Source organism: Arvicola amphibius, chromosome 2, assembly GCF_903992535.2.
Source record: "Arvicola amphibius chromosome 2, mArvAmp1.2, whole genome shotgun sequence".
In the NCBI taxonomy this organism is placed as follows: domain Eukaryota; kingdom Metazoa; phylum Chordata; class Mammalia; order Rodentia; family Cricetidae; genus Arvicola; species Arvicola amphibius.
In genome coordinates, this window is record NC_052048.2 from 31,902,020 (window position 1) to 31,925,136 (window position 23,117).

At 41.9% G+C, this 23,117-nt stretch overlaps 1 protein-coding gene across 10 annotated transcripts in view; it reads right to left on the reverse strand.

Annotated features, from left to right (window-relative positions):
* The window catches only part of Washc2c (WASH complex subunit 2C), a 62,266-nt gene extending 39,367 nt beyond the window's left edge, over positions 1 to 22,899 (reverse strand). For 2 of the 10 annotated variants that reach the window (XM_038318117.1, XM_038318114.1), the window contains exons 1-12: positions 22,609 to 22,890; positions 21,820 to 21,984; positions 14,568 to 14,630; positions 12,403 to 12,576; positions 9,119 to 9,212; positions 8,260 to 8,321; positions 6,884 to 6,931; positions 5,866 to 5,973; positions 4,723 to 4,804; positions 2,709 to 2,824; positions 2,223 to 2,283; positions 728 to 787 (exon numbers count right to left, since the gene is read on the reverse strand). In XM_038318117.1, the coding sequence (XP_038174045.1) occupies positions 728 to 787; positions 2,223 to 2,283; positions 2,709 to 2,824; positions 4,723 to 4,804; positions 5,866 to 5,973; positions 6,884 to 6,931; positions 8,260 to 8,321; positions 9,119 to 9,212; positions 12,403 to 12,576; positions 14,568 to 14,630; positions 21,820 to 21,984; positions 22,609 to 22,731 (1,156 nt within the window). In that variant the 5' untranslated portion in view covers positions 22,732 to 22,890. Of the gene's footprint in view, positions 1 to 727; positions 788 to 2,222; positions 2,284 to 2,708; positions 2,825 to 3,584; positions 3,645 to 4,722; positions 4,805 to 5,865; positions 5,974 to 6,883; positions 6,932 to 8,259; positions 8,322 to 9,118; positions 9,213 to 12,402; positions 12,577 to 14,567; positions 14,631 to 21,819; positions 21,985 to 22,608 lie in introns of those variants that run through there. The other 8 variants (XM_038318109.1, XM_038318112.1, XM_038318111.1 and 5 more) reach the window with 8 other exon arrangements.
* Between the last annotated feature and the right edge of the window lie 218 nt (positions 22,900 to 23,117).

Genomic DNA, 23,117 nt, shown 5'->3' on the forward strand with positions numbered 1-23,117 from the left:
GAAGACAATCAGAGCTATGAGCCGGTGTGAGCCTCCTGACTACAGAACCACTCGTGAGTTAGGCTCATCTACAAAAAGGATTTAGAAAATGAAGTAACTTTTGTGTTAGTGTTGGAGAACTAAACCACAATGCAAGACTGCCTGGCCACTCCCCCGCCCCAATCTCACTCCTTCTTCCTTCTTTCCTCGTTTCCTCTCTCCTCTCCTTCACACCTGCAGCCCTCTGCAGAGCTGGAGAGGAAACTAAGCCCCAACACCTCCGAACTCAGATCGGATGTGAGCTCATATCATCATTAATAAGCTCTAGTTATAAACACCGCAATGCCTTCTAGGACTCCTGGGTACCTCCTAATTCCTATCCAGTCCTTATAAAAAGGTGACAAGATGGAATTTATACAGTTCTTAAAAAGAGAGCTGGGAAGATGGCTCAGCAGCTAAGTGCTTATTCTAGAAACATGAGGTCCTCAGTTTAAATGCCCAGAACTCAATAAACAAGCAAGGTGTGGCTGGTACCTGTGCCTGTAATCCCAGTGTGGCACAGGGGCTGGGAGGTTCTCAGGGACTTACTGGCCACCAGCCTAGACCATGATCAGTGTGAGACCCTACTCAAGGGAATAACAGAAAGCCCGAGAGCAGGACATCTGTCATCTTCCCTCCAAACACACAGGCAGCCACTTCTCACATCACAGGTGTACACAATACACACACAAGAAATAAACCCTGTTACCTAAAAATACAGAAACAGCCCCTGCTGGGATTTTCTTTCCAGGTTTGGGGGATGAAGATTCTATAATAAGGAAGAAAGGTCAATCATTTAACCAGAGTTGTTGAGCATGGTAGGACATACCTATAAACACAAGACTTGAGCAGCTGAGGCAGGAGGACAGTCTTGTATCAGGACTACATGGTAAGCAGCAGACCAACCAGGACTACATAGCAAAACTGTCTCAGAAGCAGAAAGAGCCCACCCCTTCTCTTGAATATATGCAACATGGCACAAACCTAAACAGGTTTTTTAAAAAAGGACAATTGTTCCTAAACAAGCCATTTAAAAATTATTGAGTTCTTTTTCATTTTTATTGACACCAGTAGCTTTTTCCTTAGGATGAACATAGTCTAAACTGTGCCACCAAAGGAAGACACATGAAGGTCAAACAGCAAGGTCTTTGAAAATCGGTCTAATGCTACCCTTCCCGCTCAGCGAAGTGAACTAGTGAAAGGCAGCAGCAAAGCCATGTGAGATGGTGGTGAGGAAAATAACAATAGCAAGTTAAACAGGAAAAATAAGTAAACCCACATAACAGTAAGACAAGGATGGCCCCAACAAAGAATCATCACATAGGAGCTGTCATTTAGAATAACCAATTCCAAATGCCTAAGGGACTCCTTCATAATGGAATATGAACTCCTTTATAATGGAATAAAAACTGCAGTTCTTAAAAAAAAATACTTTGGGCTTTTAAAAAATTCCTACAGATGATGCTGATGGATGCCACCTGAAGGAAATATTGATGACCAACTGATGCGCTCAACACCAGCCACTCTCCCTTGAATTAAATGTGATTAGAGTAAAGCTAGCCTCATCAAAGCCAGTAAACACTATTCTACTTTCTTATCAATCTCTAAAAGGCCAATGTGTGATGTGGGTCTAAAGATGGTACTGTTGTCTGTTCCTAAGACAGAAATTGGCCAAGGTAAACTGTCTTCAACTGTTTCAAGGTAAACACAACTTTCAGCTTAACAAAAATAAAACTTTGGGCACTCAGTCTCCCAGCAGAAAGAGCTTTAGAACATGCTTGCTGGCACTTTTTTACAACTTGATAGAAGCTAGAGTTGTCTAGAAATAACAATCTACAGAGAAACTACCTCCATTGGAGTGGCCTATAGGGAAGTCTGTGGAGTACTTTCTTGATTAATGATGAATGTGGAGGGCCCAGCCCAATGTGGGCAGTGCCACCCATAGCTAAATGGTCCAGAGAGGGAATGAAAAACATACATATGAGCCTGGAAAGTAAGCCAGGAAGCAGCACTCCTCCATGGCCTCTGCTTCAGTTCCTACCTTCCATGAGTTCCTGTCCTGACTTCCCTTCAGGATGGACTTTAAGCTGGAAGATGAACTAAACCATTCCTCCTCAAGCTGCTTTTGGTCACAGCATTTATCACAGCAATAGAAAGCAAGCTAGGACAGCATGCAAGGAAAAAGCAGTCACTCCCAAACCTACCGTCACTAACAGGGGCTTGTGCTTGCTGATCCCGGGAGGCTTCCCTGAAGAGGTCACTCTGCTTGTGGTAAGGCACGGGATAATTTAAAATACAGAGATAAACAAGGCTGAACTTAGATTTCTGAAAAGAATTCTATACTTTGAAACTATGTGTTACTGTCCTGCCAAAGAAACCAGCACAAAGTTCAGACTAGAGCAAAATGAACTTAATCTGGGCCTGTCAGAAATGAAATAAAAAGATGGAAGAGGATAACATATCAGTAACTCAAGTAAATTATCACTATCGGTACTCTCACAGCCTCTCCGCACATCACAATCAGCAGGACACCAGGATATGTAATACTTCTCACTCTGTGGTTCTGACTTCAGTGTCCCCCCAAAATAAAAGGAGTAATAGGAAGCTACTTTCTCAAATAAAAACATGGATTTCTCTCGTACACATGCAATGACACAGACCGAAGAGTTTTGAACATTCGCCCACCTCACCTCATCTTCGTCATCAAAAAGTCCCTGTCCTTCCCTGAAGAGACCACCTCTAGAGCCAAACGGTGAGAAGTCTTCATCAGTCAACTTGGGGGGTGGAAACAAGATGTCCTCTTCATCTGTCAGAAAGCAATGTTGCACAGGGAGTGTTAAAAAGGGTGTGCGAGGTGGTGCCACACTGCCTGTAATCCCAGCATTCCAGAAGCTAAGATAAAAGGAATCCACGTTCAAGGACAGCCTGGGTGAGCCTGGTGGAAATGAAGCCAGCTTGGGCTACATAGGAATTCCAAACTAGCTTGGGTTATCTAGCAAGACTATGCTTCAAAAATACAAGGATGAGGGGGTAAAAAGGGGTTTGCAATCCAAATTCTTGGGGTCGCCTCTATGCCACATACAGTGCTGACATGGACTCTAAGGAGGCCATGCTTCACAAGGAGTAGTCGACACTCTCAAATGATCGCTCTCTGGGGACAGCAGCGATTCTTCAGGCTTAGAATGGCTTACTATGAAGCAAGGGTAGAGCTCAATAGCCACATGCAAAGATTTAGAGAAAAGAAAACAATCCTATAGATGGAGACAATGGCAAGAGAACGCAATAAATGTCACTACTTAATATGGAAGGGCCATATACAATCTTTACTGAAAACTTTAGCAACCCATAATTACTACACATCTAACAAAATCTAGAAAGACAGGCAATAGCTACTTCAGCAATTCCAGTACTCACAAGCATCACTCCACCCTCGCCTTTCTTCCACGCTAACACCCTAGAGCATGTTTTCAGATGGTTTAAGAAAGCGGATGGAGACACAACCTATTTGTCAGTGCTTGACCCTGAGAATTCTGTATTACATGAAGGCTCCTGAGTGAAGGGCTTACCATCTGTAGGTGTTCTCCTTTCCTTCTTCTCCTTCATTGTCTTCTGAGCTTTTCCATCTGCTAAACACAAGACCTATGAGACTCTCATAGCTTTGACAATACACAGCATTCTTATTCTCTGCTCGAGTCTGCATCCTCAGGACACAGGCCAAGAACAGGACCCTCAGGTTCATATCTCAGCTCCACCAGAGCTCTTACTCAAGGTAGTGTCCCTATAAGGCAGAAGAATTACTCTACCTTTTTATTCTGTTAAGTAACTAGAATGCACTGGAAAGTGCATTTTTATTAGACAAAATTATGAGTTACTGTTAAGCCATGGATTCACAATCTGCTGTCTACAGTTCTCTAGGGTTCCCAAATTTCATGCATGTAAGACTTTACATAGACATACACATGTACTGGGGACAGGAATAGGATATCAAGAACATCTAATTATTAAGCTATTAACATAACTTAAAGCAATGAGTTTCAACCTGTGGATCACGACCCCTTTACGGGTCAAATGACCCTTTCACAGGGGTCACCTAAGACCATAGAAACACAGATATTTACCAGTAGCAAAATTACAGTTATGAAGTAGCAACAAAAATAATTTTATAGTCGTGTGTCACAACTTGAGGAACTATATTAAAGGGCTGCAGATTAGGAAGGTTGAGAACCACTGACTTAAGGGGTCAAAGTGCTTACCACCAAGCCTGACAACCAGACCCACAAGGCAAAAGGAGGGAGGAGAAAAGCAACTGTGCATAAAACATGCAGGCACGCGCTCAGCCTCCACCCCGGCTAAGCGAATAAAATGTAAAACAACAACAAAAAGGAGTCCAGAAAACAACGGCAAAAGACCAAGAACTAAAATGCGAGCCTAACATTAGCGAACCCCGTATTTGGGTATGGTGGCTTCTGTTTATGATCCCAGCACTCAGAGAAGGTGGCAGGAAGATCAGGAGTTTAAGACCACCCTTGCCTGCATTGCATATTTGAGGCCATCATGAAATATATGAGACCCTGTCTCCAAAAAAGAAAAAGAAAGACAAATACAGAGAGAGAGAGACAGACAGAGAACACATGTGCAAGTACACATAAGCAGACTATGAAAGCTTCCAACCAAGTGCCACATTAACCTGCCTTCAGAACTCACCTGTCTGTTCCTCTTTCAGCTGATTTGAGATATCACCTTTGATCCGAGCTGCCAGCTCATCAGCAAAAGATGTAGGTCTTTTCTACAGGCAAGAAGAAAAAAAATCACTAACAAATTAGTAGTTTACTTCCAGACACCTAACAAAATTTTATCAACAGTCATAAAATAATCCAACTACAAACAAAAACAAGACTTTTTTCTTTTTTAATGTTTATGTTACTTCTACTTATGTGTGTGAATACTCGTGCAAAAACAAGACTTTATCAATGAATTTAAACCCATTGGAGCCTATAGAGCTCAGCCACGCAACAGAATCTACAAAATAGCCCTTTAAAAGGAGAGACTCCTTTCTTTACTTTTTGAGACACTTGAAAAATCTTGGTAAGAAAACCAACACGAATGAATGGAAGAGATGGAAGAGTATCTGATCCTGAAATTCTGAAGCTGAATATACCCCAATGAGCTGACTTACAAAACTCCTTAGCATTAGGAGAAAGCAGCACTCATAAGGCAACTGGAGACACAGGGACATTTTCTGCTATTTATAAAACTATAAATGAAGGAACAAGAGAGACGGTGTTCACTGCTCTTGCAAAGGACTTAAAGTTGGTTCTCAGGACCTATGTCAGTGTAACTCCAGTTCCAAGAAATCAAAAACCTCTTCTGGTCTCCCCAGGAACCCACACACACGTGCAAATACAGTTACATGGATACACCAAAAAACACATTTAAAAAATAAGACAAATCTTTTAAGGGAAAAAAATCCAATTAGAGATATGGAAGCTGTAGAGATAGCTCAGTCAGTACAATGCTTTCTGAACAAGCGTGAGAATCAGAGTTCAGATCCTCAGCACTCACATCAAAAGCTGGAAGTGGCAATGTGTGCCTGTAATCCCAGATCTGGGGAAACAAAGACAGGAGTATCCCTGGGGCTTTTTGGCCAGCTAATTCATCTGAATTGGTAAGCCATAGGTTCAGTGAGAGACCCTGACTCTAAATAAGAGGGAGAGTAAGCGAAAAAGTCATCCACCATTTACTTCTGGCTACACACAAATTACAGGTATGATGTAAGATGAGACGACCACAAATACAAATGGCGAAAACACCACTTCTAAGACCTCATCAAGGGATAACGATACTTACAGACTTGGCATTTCCCTCAATGTCCTCAATATCATCCCCCTCCTTCTCAGAGTCAGCAAAAAGGTCACCATCATCATCTTCTTCTTCATCACTCATCTGTGTGTTATGCTGAGAATGTAAAGCAGAATCACAAGATTCAAGTCACAAAACTAAAAAGGAGACACGGCCAATTTCTAACCTTTCCCCTTATTAAAAAGGTAACCACACTAGGAACACATACTCAATGCAACTTATTGTTAGAAACTAGCTGGGTGGTGGTGGCACATCCCTTTAATCCAAGCAGGTAGAGGCAGGTGGATCTCTGTAAGTTCAAGGACAGCCTGGTATACAGAGTGAGTTCTAGGACATCCAAGCCTACACAGAAAAAACTATCTCAGAAAGAAAGGAAGGGAAGGGAAGTGGAGGGGAAGGGAGGGAAAGTAGGACGGGAGGGGAGGGAAGGGGGAAGGGGAGGGGGGAAGGGAGAAGGGAGGAAGGGAAGGAGGGAGGGAGGGAAGAAAGAGGATTTACTTTTTTTTGGCTTTTGGTTTTTCAAGACAGGGTTTCTCTGTGTAGTGTCCTGGCTGACCTAAAACCTGCTCTGTAGATCAGGCTTGCCTCAAACTCAGAGATTTGCCTGCCTTTACTTTTTAAAATATGAATACAGGATCAAAAATACCAAAGCAAAGTACAATAATTTTGAAAATATTCATTATCAGGGGAATGTAAATTAGTCCTAACAAGGTCAGGAAGTGATCATTAAAAGGAGCTATTAAAAAGGAGTAAAATTTGGAAAAGGTAATACCCAAAGGAGGTGGCAAGCCTATGACATACTTAAGAGAAAACTAGCAGTGACATGAAAAGTCCTCACTACAGCATCCAAATGTCATTTAGAAGACTTGGAGTACAAATACAGTACAGAGCCTGCCAATCCCACCTGGGAGCATAGGTTCAAGCCCTAGTGCCAAGGAAGTTTAGTATACATGTTATACTTCAGTTAAAGCTTTAAAATGAACTCATTTCAATATGTGAGCTTTACCTGGTTTTGATCGTTGTCACTACGGCTGGCAAAATCTTCATCTGATTCCTGTGGGTAAAAATGTTTTGCTGTTAATACAGAAAAGATCACGTCAGTCTCTGAGGTAAGCTGACTGTGTGAGGAAGAGGAAAAGCTCTTATACTCATAGACTCAGCCAGCGTAAGTAGCAGACAAGATGAATGACTGGCAATACTGCAAGAGCTATCTAGCTGCCATAATTTTTATGTTTCATTTAAATAGCTCTAATGACTCATTATATCATTTGTATTTCCCAATTCTAACCTTCTGATTTAAGAAAAATCATTTAATGAAATCAGAAGGATGGTTTGGGTTGCTTTACATTTTGGACTACAATCTCTGCATTCCCTCTAGTAGGATAACCACTTCATTAAGCTCAAGAACTGAACATCAGCATTTACTACACTGATTTGATAAAGAGCTACACTGACAGCTAAAAGCAAAGGACTCAGCGGATAATTATCTATAGCAAAGTAACAACAAGATTATTTCTATTGCTAGGATTTCCATTTGCAGGGCTGGATGAGAAATGCAGGAAGGGGGTGGGTGAGAGGACAACTGAGGAATGAAAATCGGGTACAAAATGGTTTCCTTTTAGAATCTCATACTCATTGTCTGAAGGAACAACTCAGAGCCCCAGACTCTTATGATTTTACTCTGTGGACCTTAAGACACTAGATGCTTTGATTAGAAGGCTTTAAAAAAAAGTATTCAAGGGATCCAGAGGTGGCTCAGCGGTAAAGACAGTATGCTGCTCTTGCAAGGGACTAGAGTTTGGGTCTCAGCACCTATATCAGGCAGCTCACAACTGCCTGTAACTCCAGGTCCAGGAGATCTGACATCCTCTTCTGGTCTCCACAAGCACCTGCACATACACACACTCAAATGTGTGTGCGCGTGTGTGCGTGCACACACACACACACACACACCAATGACTATAATAATGATGATAATCAATCTTTTAAAGTTGTTCATACATACTAGTAATAACAATAATAACTTTTTAAAGAGTTGCTCATTGCAGATTTTCTTTTTCTAGGATTATTCAAGAAGGACATATTCCAAGACTAAGTTTCAGGCAGAGGCTATTGCACAGTGTCGAAGCTGTTCTCTCTGCAAAATATAATGGGATGTGAAAGAAAGGAGGGCAGGTGGGTAATGGTAAGAGATCAAAGCAGTTTCCCTTACTTCTCTCTGTACAAATTACAAAAAAAAAATTCAACCCTAAGAAAACACTTCAGCTTCTGACCCTTCAGTTTTATGAAGTGTTCACTAATTCTGAAGCATGTTACATGCCCAGCCTTCTCCACACATCGTAAGATTCCTGTTGCGGTGACCTGGTTATACCATGTCCTCACCTCCTCTTCTTTCTCTTCTTCGCTGTCCACAATACTTCCCCGGCCGCTGCCTACAGAGCCTTCTGTCGGGAAGAAGTGTAAACATCAACACCAAGTTATCAGAAAATCCCTGTAGTTCCTTCTCAAAGATGCCAGGCACAACAGCTTCAAAGAGACTTAGATGAAGCTGATGCCACTTAATAGAATGAAACCATCTTTGTTAATAATACAATTTTAAAGTACTTCCCATGCATTAAAAAAAACTCATAACTTAGGCTCGATCTACATGAATGTCAAGGTTATAAAAAAGTGAAGGAATTGTATCAGACTAAAAGTCGACTAGTGACAACAGGTGAAGGCCATTGCCACCAGTCCTGACGACTGGAGTTTGTCTCTGGAATTCACATGACAGAACAGAGGATTGACTCCCTAGGTTGTCCACACACACATACATACAGAAACTGAATAAACAAAAAAATTAAATGAAATTAAAATAAAAAGGTGACTAGAGCAACTTAACAACTAAATGTTTTAAGTCTTAGACCAGAGAAGGTGACAGAAATGGAACAAGAGACAAAATGTGAATATAACCAAAGACTGAGTAACAGCAAAATTTCTTGAAATTGACCACTTTACAGTGTGGTTGTGTTAAGAAAATGTCCTTGTTCTTAGAAAATATACAGAGAACATTAGGGTAACAGAGGGTTAGAAAGATTATGATATTCAGACAGAGAATGAAAGCACCAAGTAAAGCATTAGCCGGCAAGCCTGAGTGAGGGTCTACTGCTCTCTCCACTGCTCGTGTAGTAATATAAAGTTGAAATTATTTTAACATAAAAGATACGTTAAACACGACAAAAATATTGGTGAGAAAGAGTACCTTCACTGGACAGCTCTCCAAGCCCTACATCTTCCTGTTCCATGAAGAGCTTTGACCCAATGAGATAGGGTAAAGGGCGGTCAATGTAGAGATCCTTCAAGGAAGGAAAGGGCACAGCCATTAAACACATGGGGTGAAAATGAAGGCAAGAGCTACTAGACATTCTCTTGCATCTGACTATCTCAAACAAGCTAACGTAATAAAAAAAAAGAGTAGAAAATAAGAAACACAGCAAGGTTAAACATTTGATTTTTAAAACATTAAGTCCTAGGTAAAGATAACAAGGCAAAGCTGACTTCCACCCCAAATACCTCAACAATAACAACACTAGCAATGCCTGTGAAAGGTTTATAGCAGTAACCAAATCAAGGAATATACCTCCCAATAAAATGTTCCAGAGGAGGCCTAAGGATGGAAATCCAGAAGCCTGAAAGCCATGATAACACCTGCCTCCCCTTACTTTAACAAATGCAAACAAACAGAAAGCCCAGTACTGGTGGGCCTCCCTTTGTAAACATACAACACTTACTGAAATTACTGAAATTATCTGCAAGTTCTAGGCCAGCCAAGACAACAAAGTGTGACTCTATCTTTAAAATTCTTTAATTCTTTGGCTGACCAATACAGCTTAAATATTACCATACATATAAAAACATATTTATTTTGAGAATCATTGATAATAGCCCAAAATTTGGAGAGAAACAAGGAAATAACCCAAATGTTATCAGATGCTGAGACAATAGTAGACAAATCCAGACTGAATGGAGCAGAGGGAAGAAGACAAGGTACAATGGGAACTGGGAGGGATTTCTTAGCCATCAGCAGAGCAAAAAGAAGGCTGGCTAGGTATCCATAAAGCAAAGGAAGTGTGAGCCAATGGCACTAACCAAATTATCTCTAGTTAGCATAGCAAAGTAAGTAGTTCAAAGACTGAGGAGGATCTCTGTTTGGGAGAAAACAGTAGCTTAAGAAACAGAGGAATATATACTGTCACCCCTGCTCCCCGCTGACGACACGATAGAATCTACAAAGTGACACTGATACAGTAAAGCCAGGCGACAAAGCAATAGAGGCAACAAAGGAATCCATACCACCCACCCGCAACACAAGGTTAAGTCAAACTTCAGAGCCAAGAAAGCATTCCACCTACGAAAGGCTGGCTGTCCCTCTGAGACATTAAGCCGTGGCCACAGCCTCGCTCCTGGGGATCAGGAAGAATTCTTACACTTCATGTCATTAGCTTCCCCAGACCCACTGCTAACTTCTAAGAGGAAGCTTGTACAGGAAGTTCCTGGTGGCTTTACCTGCTAACACTCCAAGCAACAAACAATCCAAATGCCTTTCTCAAGTCTTCCTAAGCCCAGAATATCTGCTCCTCGGGAGCTTCCCTATTCATCTAGCCCCAATCCAAAGACTAGGAACAAAAGGGAAAGAGGTTGGTCAATGGGGACAAAACTTCAGGTGGCCCAAACATGAGCTAAACAAGAATGACACCAACACCGACGAACGTGGCAAACTGCACCGGGAAAAGCCCCCAAGGCTGAACCGTACACAAAGAACTGCAAGCAACGGAGAAAAGCTGGGGGAGGGAGGTGGTCCTCCCCAGGGAAGAGCACACTAATGCCAAAAGACCATCCCTGAAAACACACATACAAGTAATAACATGTAGAATTAACAGGTTATAAATAGGTATATATTAACCATGAAAACAGGGGCTGGAGAAATGGCTCAGTGGTTAAAAGCACTGATAGCTCTTGCAGAGGTCCTGAGCTCAATTCCCAGCCACCACATGGTGGCTCACAACCATCTGTAATGGGATTGGATGCCCTCTTCTGGCATGCAGATATACATGCAGACAGAGCACTGAAACATTAAAAAATATATATATATACACATAGCTGGGCAGTGGTGGCACATGCCTTTAATTCCAGCACCCAGAACTCAGAAAGAGGAGGCAGGTGTATCTCTGTAAGTTCAAGGCCAGCCTGGTCTACAAGAGCTAGTTCCAGGACAGGCTCCAAAGATACAGAGAAACCCTGTCTCAAAAAACCAAACACAACAACAAATACACACACACAAATAAATAGTTAAAACAATGAAAATAGAGACCATGAATTTGAAGGAAAGAGGAGAGAAGTATAAGAAGGAAAAGAAAAAGAGAAACATTGTAATTAAATTACAATCTCAAACAGAACAAAAAAAAACCCTTCAGTTAGAGGAAATATGATCAAGAGACAACAATACAACATGTTGACTATAGTTAACAAAATTCATTGTATTTCTTAATCATTGAAAATTTTTAAGTATTCTCACCATGAACAAATACACAAGATATACACAAGTTTGAATAAGTCATTCTACAACAAATGGATATTTCAAAACATGTACAAGACAAATATGTTTCTTTTACCAAAAATTAAAAACAAATGAAACTTCATTTTAAAATAAAAATGAGCCACAGATGGTTAGGTGGGTAAAGGCCTGCAGGCTAGAGTTCAATCCTCAGGACCTGTGTAAAATCAGGAGAGAACCGACACTAGAGTTGTCCTCTCTCGGTCCTGTTTCACAGGACATGCACGCCCCCATACAAACACATCAATGAAAAAGTTTAAGTATTAAAAAACTAAGTTTGGGCCGGGCGGCAGTGGCGCACGCCTTTAATCCCAGCACTCGGGAGGGAGAGGCAGGCGGATCTCTGTGAGTTCGAGACCAGCCTGGTCTACAAGAGCTAGTTCCAGGACAGGCTCCAAAAAGCTACAGAGAAACCCTGTCTCAAAAATCCAAAAAAAAAAAAAAAAACCCTAAGTTTGGCTAAGCAGTGGTGGCATGCACCTTTATTCCCAGCATTGTGGAAGCAGAAGCAGGCAGATCTCTATGAATTTGAGGCTACAAATTCTACAGAGTGAGTTCCAGAACAGTCAGGATTGTTACACAGAGAAACCCTATCTTGAAAAATAAAACAAAACAAAAATAATAATAAAATAAAATTTAAAAACTAACCAATTCCAATTAAAAATCTCATCCTTCACCTTAACTTACTTCTCAGCTGTAAGTCAGTTTTGTCTCAGGGTTCTGGGGATGGCTGCTCATGTCAAGCCTCCTCTGCCACAGACTATACCAAACACCCTAAAGAGGAGGAGGTTTGCCCTGCAGCTTCCACCTGCCTTGTACCACTGAAACACTCAGTGTGACAAGTAAGGGGTCAATTTGGGAATGCCAATGCCTTACACACCCCATGCCTGGGAAAACAGTCAAGACATAACATTGTAACTGAATGCCTTTACCTTTGGTTCAAGGATCAGTTCCACCCGCTCATTAGCATCATCTTCTTCAGAGTCCGAGTTCCCTGCTTTTATGTCAAGTTGCTCAAACGCACTATCCAAGACCTGTAGCCCATAGTTCACAGCCTCCCGGACTTTAGGAATCAGGTCTACCTCTTTCTGTTCCCGAGTCTTCTCCTACAAACAGAATGTTCTTCAGTGTGTCTCCCATACACCAACCCTAAAGTCATGCCCTCCTCCAAAACTTTTAACTCAAAATGTTAATAGTCACTTTCTGATACAGACTTTGGAGTAAATATACAAGCTTTAAATCTCAGTTTTGTTGCTTTCTAGACATCCATCAAACCAATTAAACTCTAGAATTCCAAATTTTCCGTTTAGAAAATCAGAGGAACATTTAAATTAGAAACCAAAACTGAGACTATGAAAACACTTTTGAAAAAAAAGAAAGAAAGAAAGAAAGAAAGAAAGAAAGAAAGAAAGAAAGAAAGAAAGAAGAAAAAGTCTGCTGTTTTACAGATCTTTAGGCTAATGGAGATAGAACCTGGGGTCTGGCGTGTGTTAGGCAAACACTCTGCCAATAAATTATTTCTCTAGTCCCGTGGTGCTCAGCAAACATCTCACTACCTACTAACCACTTTTAAATGTAATGCTGCCTTGATATAACCACACTACTTACTGCGTTTTGCTGAGTAGCAAATGCATTGAGTACTATTAAAAATAAAATTCACTTTCCTAAAAATGCCAGGAACAGGAAGAGCCACAGCTGGTTTCTAATATGCCAATCTAACAGCTTCGCTTCTTAATGGTTCTGGTAAAATATTAACCTTTCCAACTGACTTAGCTTTTTCTGAGGAAGTCAGACCTGACTGAAAGTGACTACCACAATAAACATACTCAAATGCCATGCTTGTCTGAATAAGAGGAGGGAATACTAACCAGAGCACATGAAAGTATGGCCCAGAATCTCCTTCTGAGGTGTGGGCTAAGCAAGGATGTGTACGCACAGGTCACATGGCAAGTCCCAGAATAAAAGGTAAGAGCTGCAGTTCCTTGATCCCTTGGCCACTTTCCAAAGCACACAGCCCTCAGCGACTTCCTTCCTTTCCTTCTCTTTTCTAACCTCCACAAGTCCCACAAACCCAGTCCATGGTGATGAAGCTCAGTTGTAGGAAACATGCACAATGTGCATGAGGCCCTACGTGCAATCCCTGGTACTAAACCAGAACAAAGCAACAACCTTAGCACATGGCTTTCTCTTGTTGGCATGGCCTACCCACTGACTTTTACTTGACCATTCTTTTTTCATCTGTATAAAATCTCATCCTTGAAGGTTTCCCCAGCTAGTTTAACAATAAATGTCTTCTTGTGTGAACTTCCAAAACACCAGCCATGAAATGCAGATCAAATCAACAACCACCTATGGCCTCAAGAGACAAGGAAACCACTTGAGAGCAAGTGTGCTAAGTCACCAGTTCCTACATTTCTGTGAAGAGTCCACAACTGTTCACTGTACAGTCCACGCTGTCCCGACACACCTTACAGTGCCCATGGGGTCCTCAAATGTGTATGCACCAAACCTCTATTTACCTTACTATCTAATTCTGATCTGAAAAAAACAAGATTAAAAGTCACAAAAGGCTGGGAAAACTGGGTCTTCACAGATCTCACTCCTGTTACATTCATTTCCCAAAGCACAAACCTTAGGAAACCTCCCTGTTTTCATCCAGTGCATGTGACTTATTTCTGTGTGAACTTTGAAAAGAGAGACTTCTAGATCTTTAAAGGGTAGGAAGAGGAAAAGGAGGAGAGGAAGACAGGGAGAGAAAAGGGAGGAAGCAGAAGGAGGCTGTGGCCTACAATCCTGTGCTGTTTAGTCTGTGCCCTCTGCTCTGCTCTATGCCAGAAGTCAGAATTTCATCTATAGATTAACAGGCTAAGCTTCAGAAAAAAATGCAAGAGTTCTATTGGCCCACTGCCAAAGGAGCATGGTCCCAGTCCACATCACCCCCTATCGCTTCTCACAGTCAGTGAGTCAAGAATGGTCCTGGTCCACATCACCCCCTAACACTTCTCGGTTAGTGATTCAAGAATGGTCCTGGTCCACCTCACCCTCTATCGCTTCTCACAGTCAGTGATTCAAGGAAAGAAGGACTGAACACAAGTACCTGCTCCGATTTTTCTGCCTCGGTCTTGAGTACCTGCTCCTCCACCTCTTCATCGTATACCCGCTAAGTAAGGAAGCAAATTCATTTTACATAGTTAAGCATAGAATGGAATCACATGTGAAAGTTCAACACAAAGAAGAATTTTTGTTGTTGTTTTTGTTTTTCATGACAGAATTTCTCTGTTTAGCTTTGGAGCCTGTCCTGGAACTAGCTCTTGTAGACCATGCTGGCCTTGAACTCACAGAGATCCACCTGCCTCTGCCTCCTGAGTGCTGGGATTAAAGATGTGCGCCACCACCACCCAGCACCACCTAAAAAGAGGAAAATGGCTTTTCAGAAAAACAACTGGGACCACTACCAAAGGGTCATGGATGAATAACTAAGAACAACAGTTAATTCACCTAAAGTTAAATTTTAGACAGAGACATGAATGACTAAGAAACGTGACTAATCAAAGATTTCTGAAACTACTATGATCACAATTGGTACACTTTTTTTTTTTTAACTTAACCTAATGCATAATTCTAACAGGGCCACAATACAGGTACCTTCATCCAAGCCCATTGCCAGCATCAACTGGTAAAACTTACCAACTAGATAAATACCATAACAAGTGGAATAAAAAATATGACAAAGGTAAAATTTACTTTTATTTTATTGCTTAAAATGGTTGAAAACTTTTTTTATACTTACCTCATATAAATCAAAAAAAAAAAAAGAGCAAAATCACCAACAACAGCCAAGGAAGAACTTCTTTTACAAGACAAGTCTGTCATTCTGGAAAATCACTGCAATTTTTTTTTTAACAACTGGAGTATAACATGTTTGTTATAAAAAACAATCAGTAAGTGGGTATTATGGTTAATATTGTCAACTAAATATTGGACATCAACTAAAACTCAAGCTGCTGGGCAATCCAGTGAGGAATTTGTCTTATTATTTAAAGCAGGAAGACCACCCAGAATCTGGACCATACTTTCTGGGGGCAGCCCACATAAAAGAACATGGAAGAAGGAAACTTTGCTTTTGCCCACATGTCCTCACTCTAGCTAGCAAGTTCATCTATCCTGTTGCTAAGGCACTGTCTTGCTAGTGTTAGAAACAATTTCTTCAGGACTCTAGGGGACTGAAGATGAGCGGCTCTCCAGCAATACTCCAGGCCTCCAGCACCAGATGAGGACTGCTGGGATAGTCAGTCACGCTCCTGGACTGAACAGCTACTGCACTCTCAAGTCTCTCCTGGGACTAGCTAGATGACATCCTGCAAACCAATCTAATAAGTCCTCTTTTAATAAACATGTTCACCCTATCAGTTCTGTTCCTTTAGAGAACCCTAACTTATATAAGAGGACAATGAAAACGTTCTGCAATCGGACTACAGGGTTTCAAAGGTTTATGGTTACATGTAAACACACTGAGCTGCACTTTTGAAAAGAAACTCCCCAAGTCACTTAAAAATTGTTAAGATAATACAAGCTTAATACTGCTTATCTGAAGTTTTTAAATTTGAGGTTTTTCGAATATCTGCAAAGACTTTACAAATATCCCTAATTAGAAAATACAAAATCTAAAGCTGAAGCACACAAAGTTCCAGATTTCACTTCATTTCATTTCATGTTGGATCAAGAATAATCAACCTGTGCCCATGAGAACTAGACGAGAGGACCCTATTGCTGAGGACACAACACTTTGGTTGTGGTACATAGAGAAATCTGACTGGAAAGAGGCTGGAATGTCCTCTTTGCTGGATAACTTTCATAGACCTGGAAGATACTATGCAAGTAATATCTTGGAAACAAACAGTAAGCAATGTCTTCCCCAGAGGCAGACACTGTGTAAACAGTACCAACCTGAGTGGCATAACTGTTCTGGTGATGGCCAATTGCTTTCTAATTGGATCTGAGACCTGCTCCACAAGAATAAATTAATGACACGTTCTGTAAACCAGATCTCAAAAGCCCATGCTTGGGAGGTCAGAGGCCATCAAGTTTGAACTACTACTGTTTTTGCTAAAATGACACACTGTTAAAATATCTTCTAAATGTTTATACCCATAGGTTAGGGCTATTCTCAACCTTGGTCAGAATTGTCAATTCATAGAGGAAAGTCTAAAGACCATTTCTGAATATAAAGAAGTTATGAGTAGTTGGCCATGGTGGTACATGCTTACAGCCCCACTTTCAGCAGAAGACAGTGAATTCATGGCTAGCTTAGGCAACAAGATCTCGTATGATAAAACAGAGCTGTTAAAGTAACTTTCCCTAGTAAGTATATTAGATTATGATATTTAATAGCATAGAGTAAAGAACAAAGAAAATTTCATGGAAAACTAAGTTTATGTTCACATAAACCTGCACATAAGTCAATGAGGAAAAAAGCTATACAACAAAAACTATCCTTATGTGCACACACACATAACCATAAATACATACTCTCAGGAAACAAAAAAATAAAAATGCAGAGATACAAGTATCCTTCCCCAAAAAGATTACAGTTGAGAGGAAGAAATGGAGATAGGGAAAGAGGTGATTGGTTCCTGTGAAGCAAATATGGAAAAATATTAAAATATGGTAATTAGTTCTTGGTGCTGCACATTCTAACCATGTGTGGTTATTCTCTGTTCTTTCCTAAACAAATGAAACATTTAATAAAAAACTGATAGCAGAATGTTACATTGATATAATCACATAACGGGTGTGAGAATACGTTCATAAGACAGGTGGCCTCTAATCCCAGCACTGGGAGACTGCAGAAGCATGAGTTGAAACTCATCCTTGACAACATAGGGAGTTTGGTGCCAGCCTAGGCTACATGAAACATTGTCTCAAAAAAAAAGAAAAAAAACTTAAGTACATAAAAAGTCTCAAAGATGTGCAAAATGATTTTAATATTAATATGTAGGTTACAAATGCTTGCATGTGCACATGCATGCACGCGTGCACACACAGAGTGTAACATCCAAACTAAAGAAAAATACAAAATAACATTCACCAGAAGTTTATACGCTGTAGGCTTCTTTTTTGGTTTTTATTGTTTTAAGACTGATGTCTGCATGAGAGCAGACCTAGAACATTGTTCCCAGCTTCCCCAGTAGTCTCCGCTATTCAGATGACTTTCCTTATTCTTACTTTTCCTGCTAACTGTCCTACACCAAATCTTACCAAACACCTCCAATATGAGAACAAAAAAATGTACTTGAATCTTTTTTTTTCTGGAGTTGAGATCAAATCCAGGGCCTTGCACTTGGTAGGCAAGTACTCTACCACTGAGCTAAATCCCTAACCAAGTAGATGAACCTTTAAGTGGAGATTTTAAGATAGGGTAGCTACTGTAATTGTTTCAAATTTGTATGGCAGGACCTCTAAGCAGAAAAGGCCGGGTTTCTGACTAAAGTCTAAACTGTCAATACCTGGCTCCTGCCCCCACCCACCTATCACTAGAATCCATCCCTCAAGATGTCAGCATCCTGGGGCTGGTGAGACCAATGTGACATCTAAAACAGCAAGCAGTTTAGGAAGACCTGAAGCCCACTAGTCATGGAGAGTGGAAGTGCTGAGAAGCAGCAGGCAATCGCTGGAATTCCTTCCCAGGCTGACCTCCCAGCTGTGCTTCATGAGGCATTCGGACAGGTGCCGACTAGAATTGTTAAGGACCCATGAATATGTTTAGCTAGATACTAAGGCTTGTTATGTAACTTTAAAAATAGCATTGTTAAGAAATAATGTGTACTTACATGAAAATGCCATACAACACAGCACCACATACAATGCAAATATACAAAGAAATTTTTTTAAAAAATTAAGACTGTTAGACTGCTAATAAATGACATGCGGACCGGGTATGGTAGCCTATCCTTTTAATCCCAGAACTCAAGAGGCAGAAACAAGCGGATTTCCATGAGTTCAAGGCCAGCCCAGTCTGTATATCACGTTCCAGACAACCAGGCTAAATGGTGAGACACTGTCTTAAAAAAATTAAACAATGATAATAGTGGAGCATTAAATAATAATAGTGGAGTATTAAATAATAATAGTGGAGTATTAAAAAGACATGGGATGTTTCGTGAGTTCTTTACAAGAGGTACTACCTGGTATAGAGGCTTAGGGTTAATCTGACAGACAGACAGACAGACAGACGAAATCAAAGGGCATACAGAGCAATCTAGACAAAAGCAAGACACTCGGGAGCTCCAAGGCTACTTTATAGAAAGTAAAATCTTTAAAACAGCAGGATGGTGGAGGGGGCATCATGTGCAGAGTGTTACAGCCATTAAGATTCTGAACTTTAACCCTAAATTGTCAATTCTCTTGACAGCTTAGTAATAACATCTGTTTCTTAAAAAATAAAGGGGGAAGAGAAAATGATGGAAACATGGTTTTGATAACTGACAGAATAATCCTGAGAAAAATCAATTGTTTTTTTAAATTTTTTTCCAGAAAGCTAAAAATTCTTTAACAATTGGCTTTTAAAATTTCCTTATGATCTTTTAACAAACTAAAGCTATTAACTACGACTGCTGAATCTGAGGTCAGCCTGGGAACTCTGTCTCAAAAAAAGGGGGGGCTGCCTTAAAAACTGAGTCTCTTTCTGATTAGACACTGAAACTCAGGCCAGCCCTAAGGAGCTCTTCTCGTTCAGGACTCCCTCTCCTTACTAATCATGGTTCTACACAGCTTCTACTGCCCTCAAAAGCCCTGACTGTCTATTGCCCTAGATTGCACTGATTCTAGAATGCAGTTTGGAATTATGGGGCTGCCTCTGAGACTAACAAAACCCAACTGACTTTAAATAATCTTACAAAAGAATTTCCACAAACCTAAATGACAGCAGCATCCTAGTGTGAAGACTAGAACCAATGTCAGAGTTTGAAGAAAACACATAGGAAAGCAGCAAATGCAACAGATATTTTTGTCAGGCTGATTTTTTTTCAGTTTTCTTAAGCACTATCTATTCTCTGAACATCCTCAGCTGCTCCCACAAACGGGAAGAAGCTGTACCATGTGGTATTACACAAGGTCTTGGAAGCAGATCCATTTGGTACGGCACCAACGCACTCAGGAAGAAAGCTGATCGCAGTCTGGAAGGGGAGAGGAATAAGGACTTACCATAAGGAGAAAGAGATGGATGGAAATACAGAATCCACAGTCCACAAAAGTAGACAAGAAGAACAATTAACAAAAAAATTTCACAAAACCTAGGCTGTAGAAAAGTCTAAGAAAACTTTGTGATTGGAAAGCAAAGCTTATGAAAAAGTGTGTCCTGGGACCATGCTGGCACAGGCACATCAAGTACAGAAGAAGACTTCCTGCTGCTCCCTGATCTACACGGCAATGTTAAGTGCAAGAGGAGCCGAGACTCTGATGGAGCAGGAGAGGTCCACTATGAGAGCAGCACGAGAAGAACATCCAGCACAGCCTGACAAACAGCGGTGGCGCTCCAGTCATCCCCAACTGACCCTTCCAGACGGACAAATGCTCAGGCCGACCAGGCCGGTTCTGTGCACAAAAGAAATGTCTTCGGCTTGAGCAGGCCAATCCAAAACCTTCTGAGTACTGACATGAAATTCAAAAACGTTTTAGACATGGGGTTGTTTCAGTTTAGGGATGCTGAACCGGGAAGGTCTGCGCATCTTAAACACCTGAAATATGAACAACTTCTAGTCCCAAGAAGCCCAGACAGATGAGGTAAATTCAGTCTGTATTGGGTTTACTTGAATACAAGTTAAGTTTCAAAAAAAAATCAATGTTTCCCTTTGCCAGTAAAGAAAATAATTGGTAGGGCAGTCAGCCCAAGGAACCAGCTAGTCCGGCACATGCAGTAATAAACAAAGAGCCCTCACCATACCCCATGTCTCAAACACGATGGAACATGAGGTACGTCACTTCAGTTAGAGCTCCGAAATTATGCCAACATGCCACAGCGACAGCCCACATGGCACCCTGACATTTTCACAATCCTAGATCATGGGCTTTATGATCTTAACCATTTTGGAAATTACGTTTAGTACTTTACAGCTAACAACTTCAGGATACGGCCTACTTCAGTAATTCTCTCCTCACTGCTGGGTGTAGGGCTGTACACCTGTAATCCCAGTACTCGAGATGCAGAGGTGAGAATTTCAAGGTGAGTTCAAGGGACACTTGGTCTACATAGCAAGTTCCAGACCAGTGAGCAAAAAACAAACAAAAGAAAAACAAAAACAAAAAAACAAAGCCTCTCCCCACCCCAGAAAATGCCTTTTCACAAATGAATTCGGAAAGACATTCTTTGATCATGTGAACTAAGCTCCCCCGACCCCCATTCTCCTAGCAGCCTTCCCTTTGCTCGACCGGCTCCAGGAAGATGTGTTTCTTTTCTATCAGAGCTTTACTAAACCTGTGTACGCCTAGCAGCTCGCAGAAACGCACTATGAGAACAAAACTCACATGTGTTTTGGTTAAAGCACAGCCAATGCTGACTGCTGATTCTCTGTCACAGATTCAGCCGTGGTAAGAAAACTGTCGTGGACAAAATACATAGTAAACATCTGCCTCCGCTTACAAAACTGATCAAAACATAAAGGACCCAATCAGTAACTGAAGCCAGAAGTGATGCTCCAACAGTCAGGTACATGGCTGGTCTCACCCAGAGACACACAATTCAGTGATGCTCAAACAGTCAGGTACATGGCTGGTCTCACCCAGAGACACACAATTCAGTGATGCTCAAACAGTCAGGTACATGGCTGGTCTCACCCAGAGACACACAATTCAGTGATGCTCAAACAGTCAGGTACATGGCTGGTCTCACCCAGAGACACACAATTCAGTGATGCTCAAACAGTCAGGTACATGGCTGGTCTCACCCAGAGACACACAATTCAGTGATGCTCAAACAGTCAGGTACATGGCTGGTCTCACCCAGAGACACACAATTCAGTGATGCTCAAACAGTCAGGTACATGGCTGGTCTCACCCAGAGACACACAATTCAGCCCAACTGTTCATCACCCTCAAAGCTAAAACAGAAAAACTGAGTGAGGCAAACCTTACCGTTAGTATTTTTGTTTTATGGTTTTTTTTTTTTTTCGGCTTAGAAAGGCCAAAAACTTTACTAATATAAGACACTGATTCTAGAGAAAGGAGCTTCAGCTATCAAGAACCAAGCTATCCACCGAAACTTAGAAGAGAACCTAGTTATCATCTCAAATTACATTAGCTCTTACTCTCCGAAAGGGATTATTTGTTACATAAGATGTACTGAAAGAACTCACGTTCTCAATGAACTGGGTATTAGAGAGCATAAGGAAGTCATTGAAGACATTATGCAGACGACAATGTGTCGCTTTGGTCTCCTGAATTAATCCATCCACCTGTTTCTTGATTTCATGGGTCCTGGAGATAGTCTGCTGCGAAAATTCCTGTAGAAACTGCAGTAGCTGTTTTGAAAAGGAACACACAGAAGTATCAACATTACATGTGGGGCAAAACAAAGATCCCTTTCCTTTTCTCCAGGTGCTATGGAGAAGGGATGCTACTTCTGATCTGGAGTCCAGTGGCAGGGAAAAGCTTTAAGAAAGCTCATCAGGTAAGCGCATCCAGCCCCCAAACACTTGTTATCACATTTCTAGAGGGATTTATAGCCCTGTTCGGTTCTCACTCTCCAGAGACCACATTGCAAGTGCAGCATAACAAAACACCCCAAATCCTACTTGTACGGAACTGTGAAACTGAAAGTTCTGAGCTCTCGCGTTCCGAAGTGTGGAGTCCTACTCAAGAATATCTGCTGCCCCATTTAACCCAGTTCCAATACAGAAGCGCCTCCGCAGAGACAGCAATCCTTGAACAGAGCAGAGACAGTACTGGACAGCAGGTTGGTGTGGAGGGCAAGGTTGGAAAGTCTCAGCACGGAAGGAAACCCGCGTCTGCGCGGCAGAGTGCTGGGCAGGGCAGTCCCTCCCGGGTGTCTGGAATTGCGCCTTGAGCGTAGGAAGGTGTCCCTCCCCTAGGCTGCAGGGTAACCGCAGCTCTGACCCTCCCCGGGCCCAGGGCCCTGCGCTCACGCCGGCGTCGGCCGCCAGCGACCAGTTCTGGCTGCTGCGGCGGATCTCCTCCACCGACCAGGGCCTCTCCCACACGGGCTCGGACGCCGGAGGCCGCTCCGAGTCGGGGCTCGTCCGGTTCATCTGCGGCGGGAAGGACGAGAAGCAGCACTGAGTCTGGGGCGGAAGAGGCTCCAGCCCTGCCTTCCCGGGCCGCCGTCCTCACCACAATGACACTGCCACTCAGCAAGTACGAAAGTCACTACCGGAGACTCTACCGCACTGCCCACCCGGCGTTGTGGGATCACGTGGTCCTCATCACGTGGTGGAGCCCGCACGTGACTTGAAGCGCAGCCTCTAAGAGGAATCTGGAGTTAGAGCTCCTGAGTAGTTGAAATGAGTGTTGTGTGTTTGTCCAGAGACAACTCCAGTGGTGCGAAAAAGATGGGTGGTTATTAGTGGGCCCAGCGCTATCCTGTGGCCTACCAGGTGGGAGGAAGAAGGGCAAGAAGGTGGACGGAGGACAACTT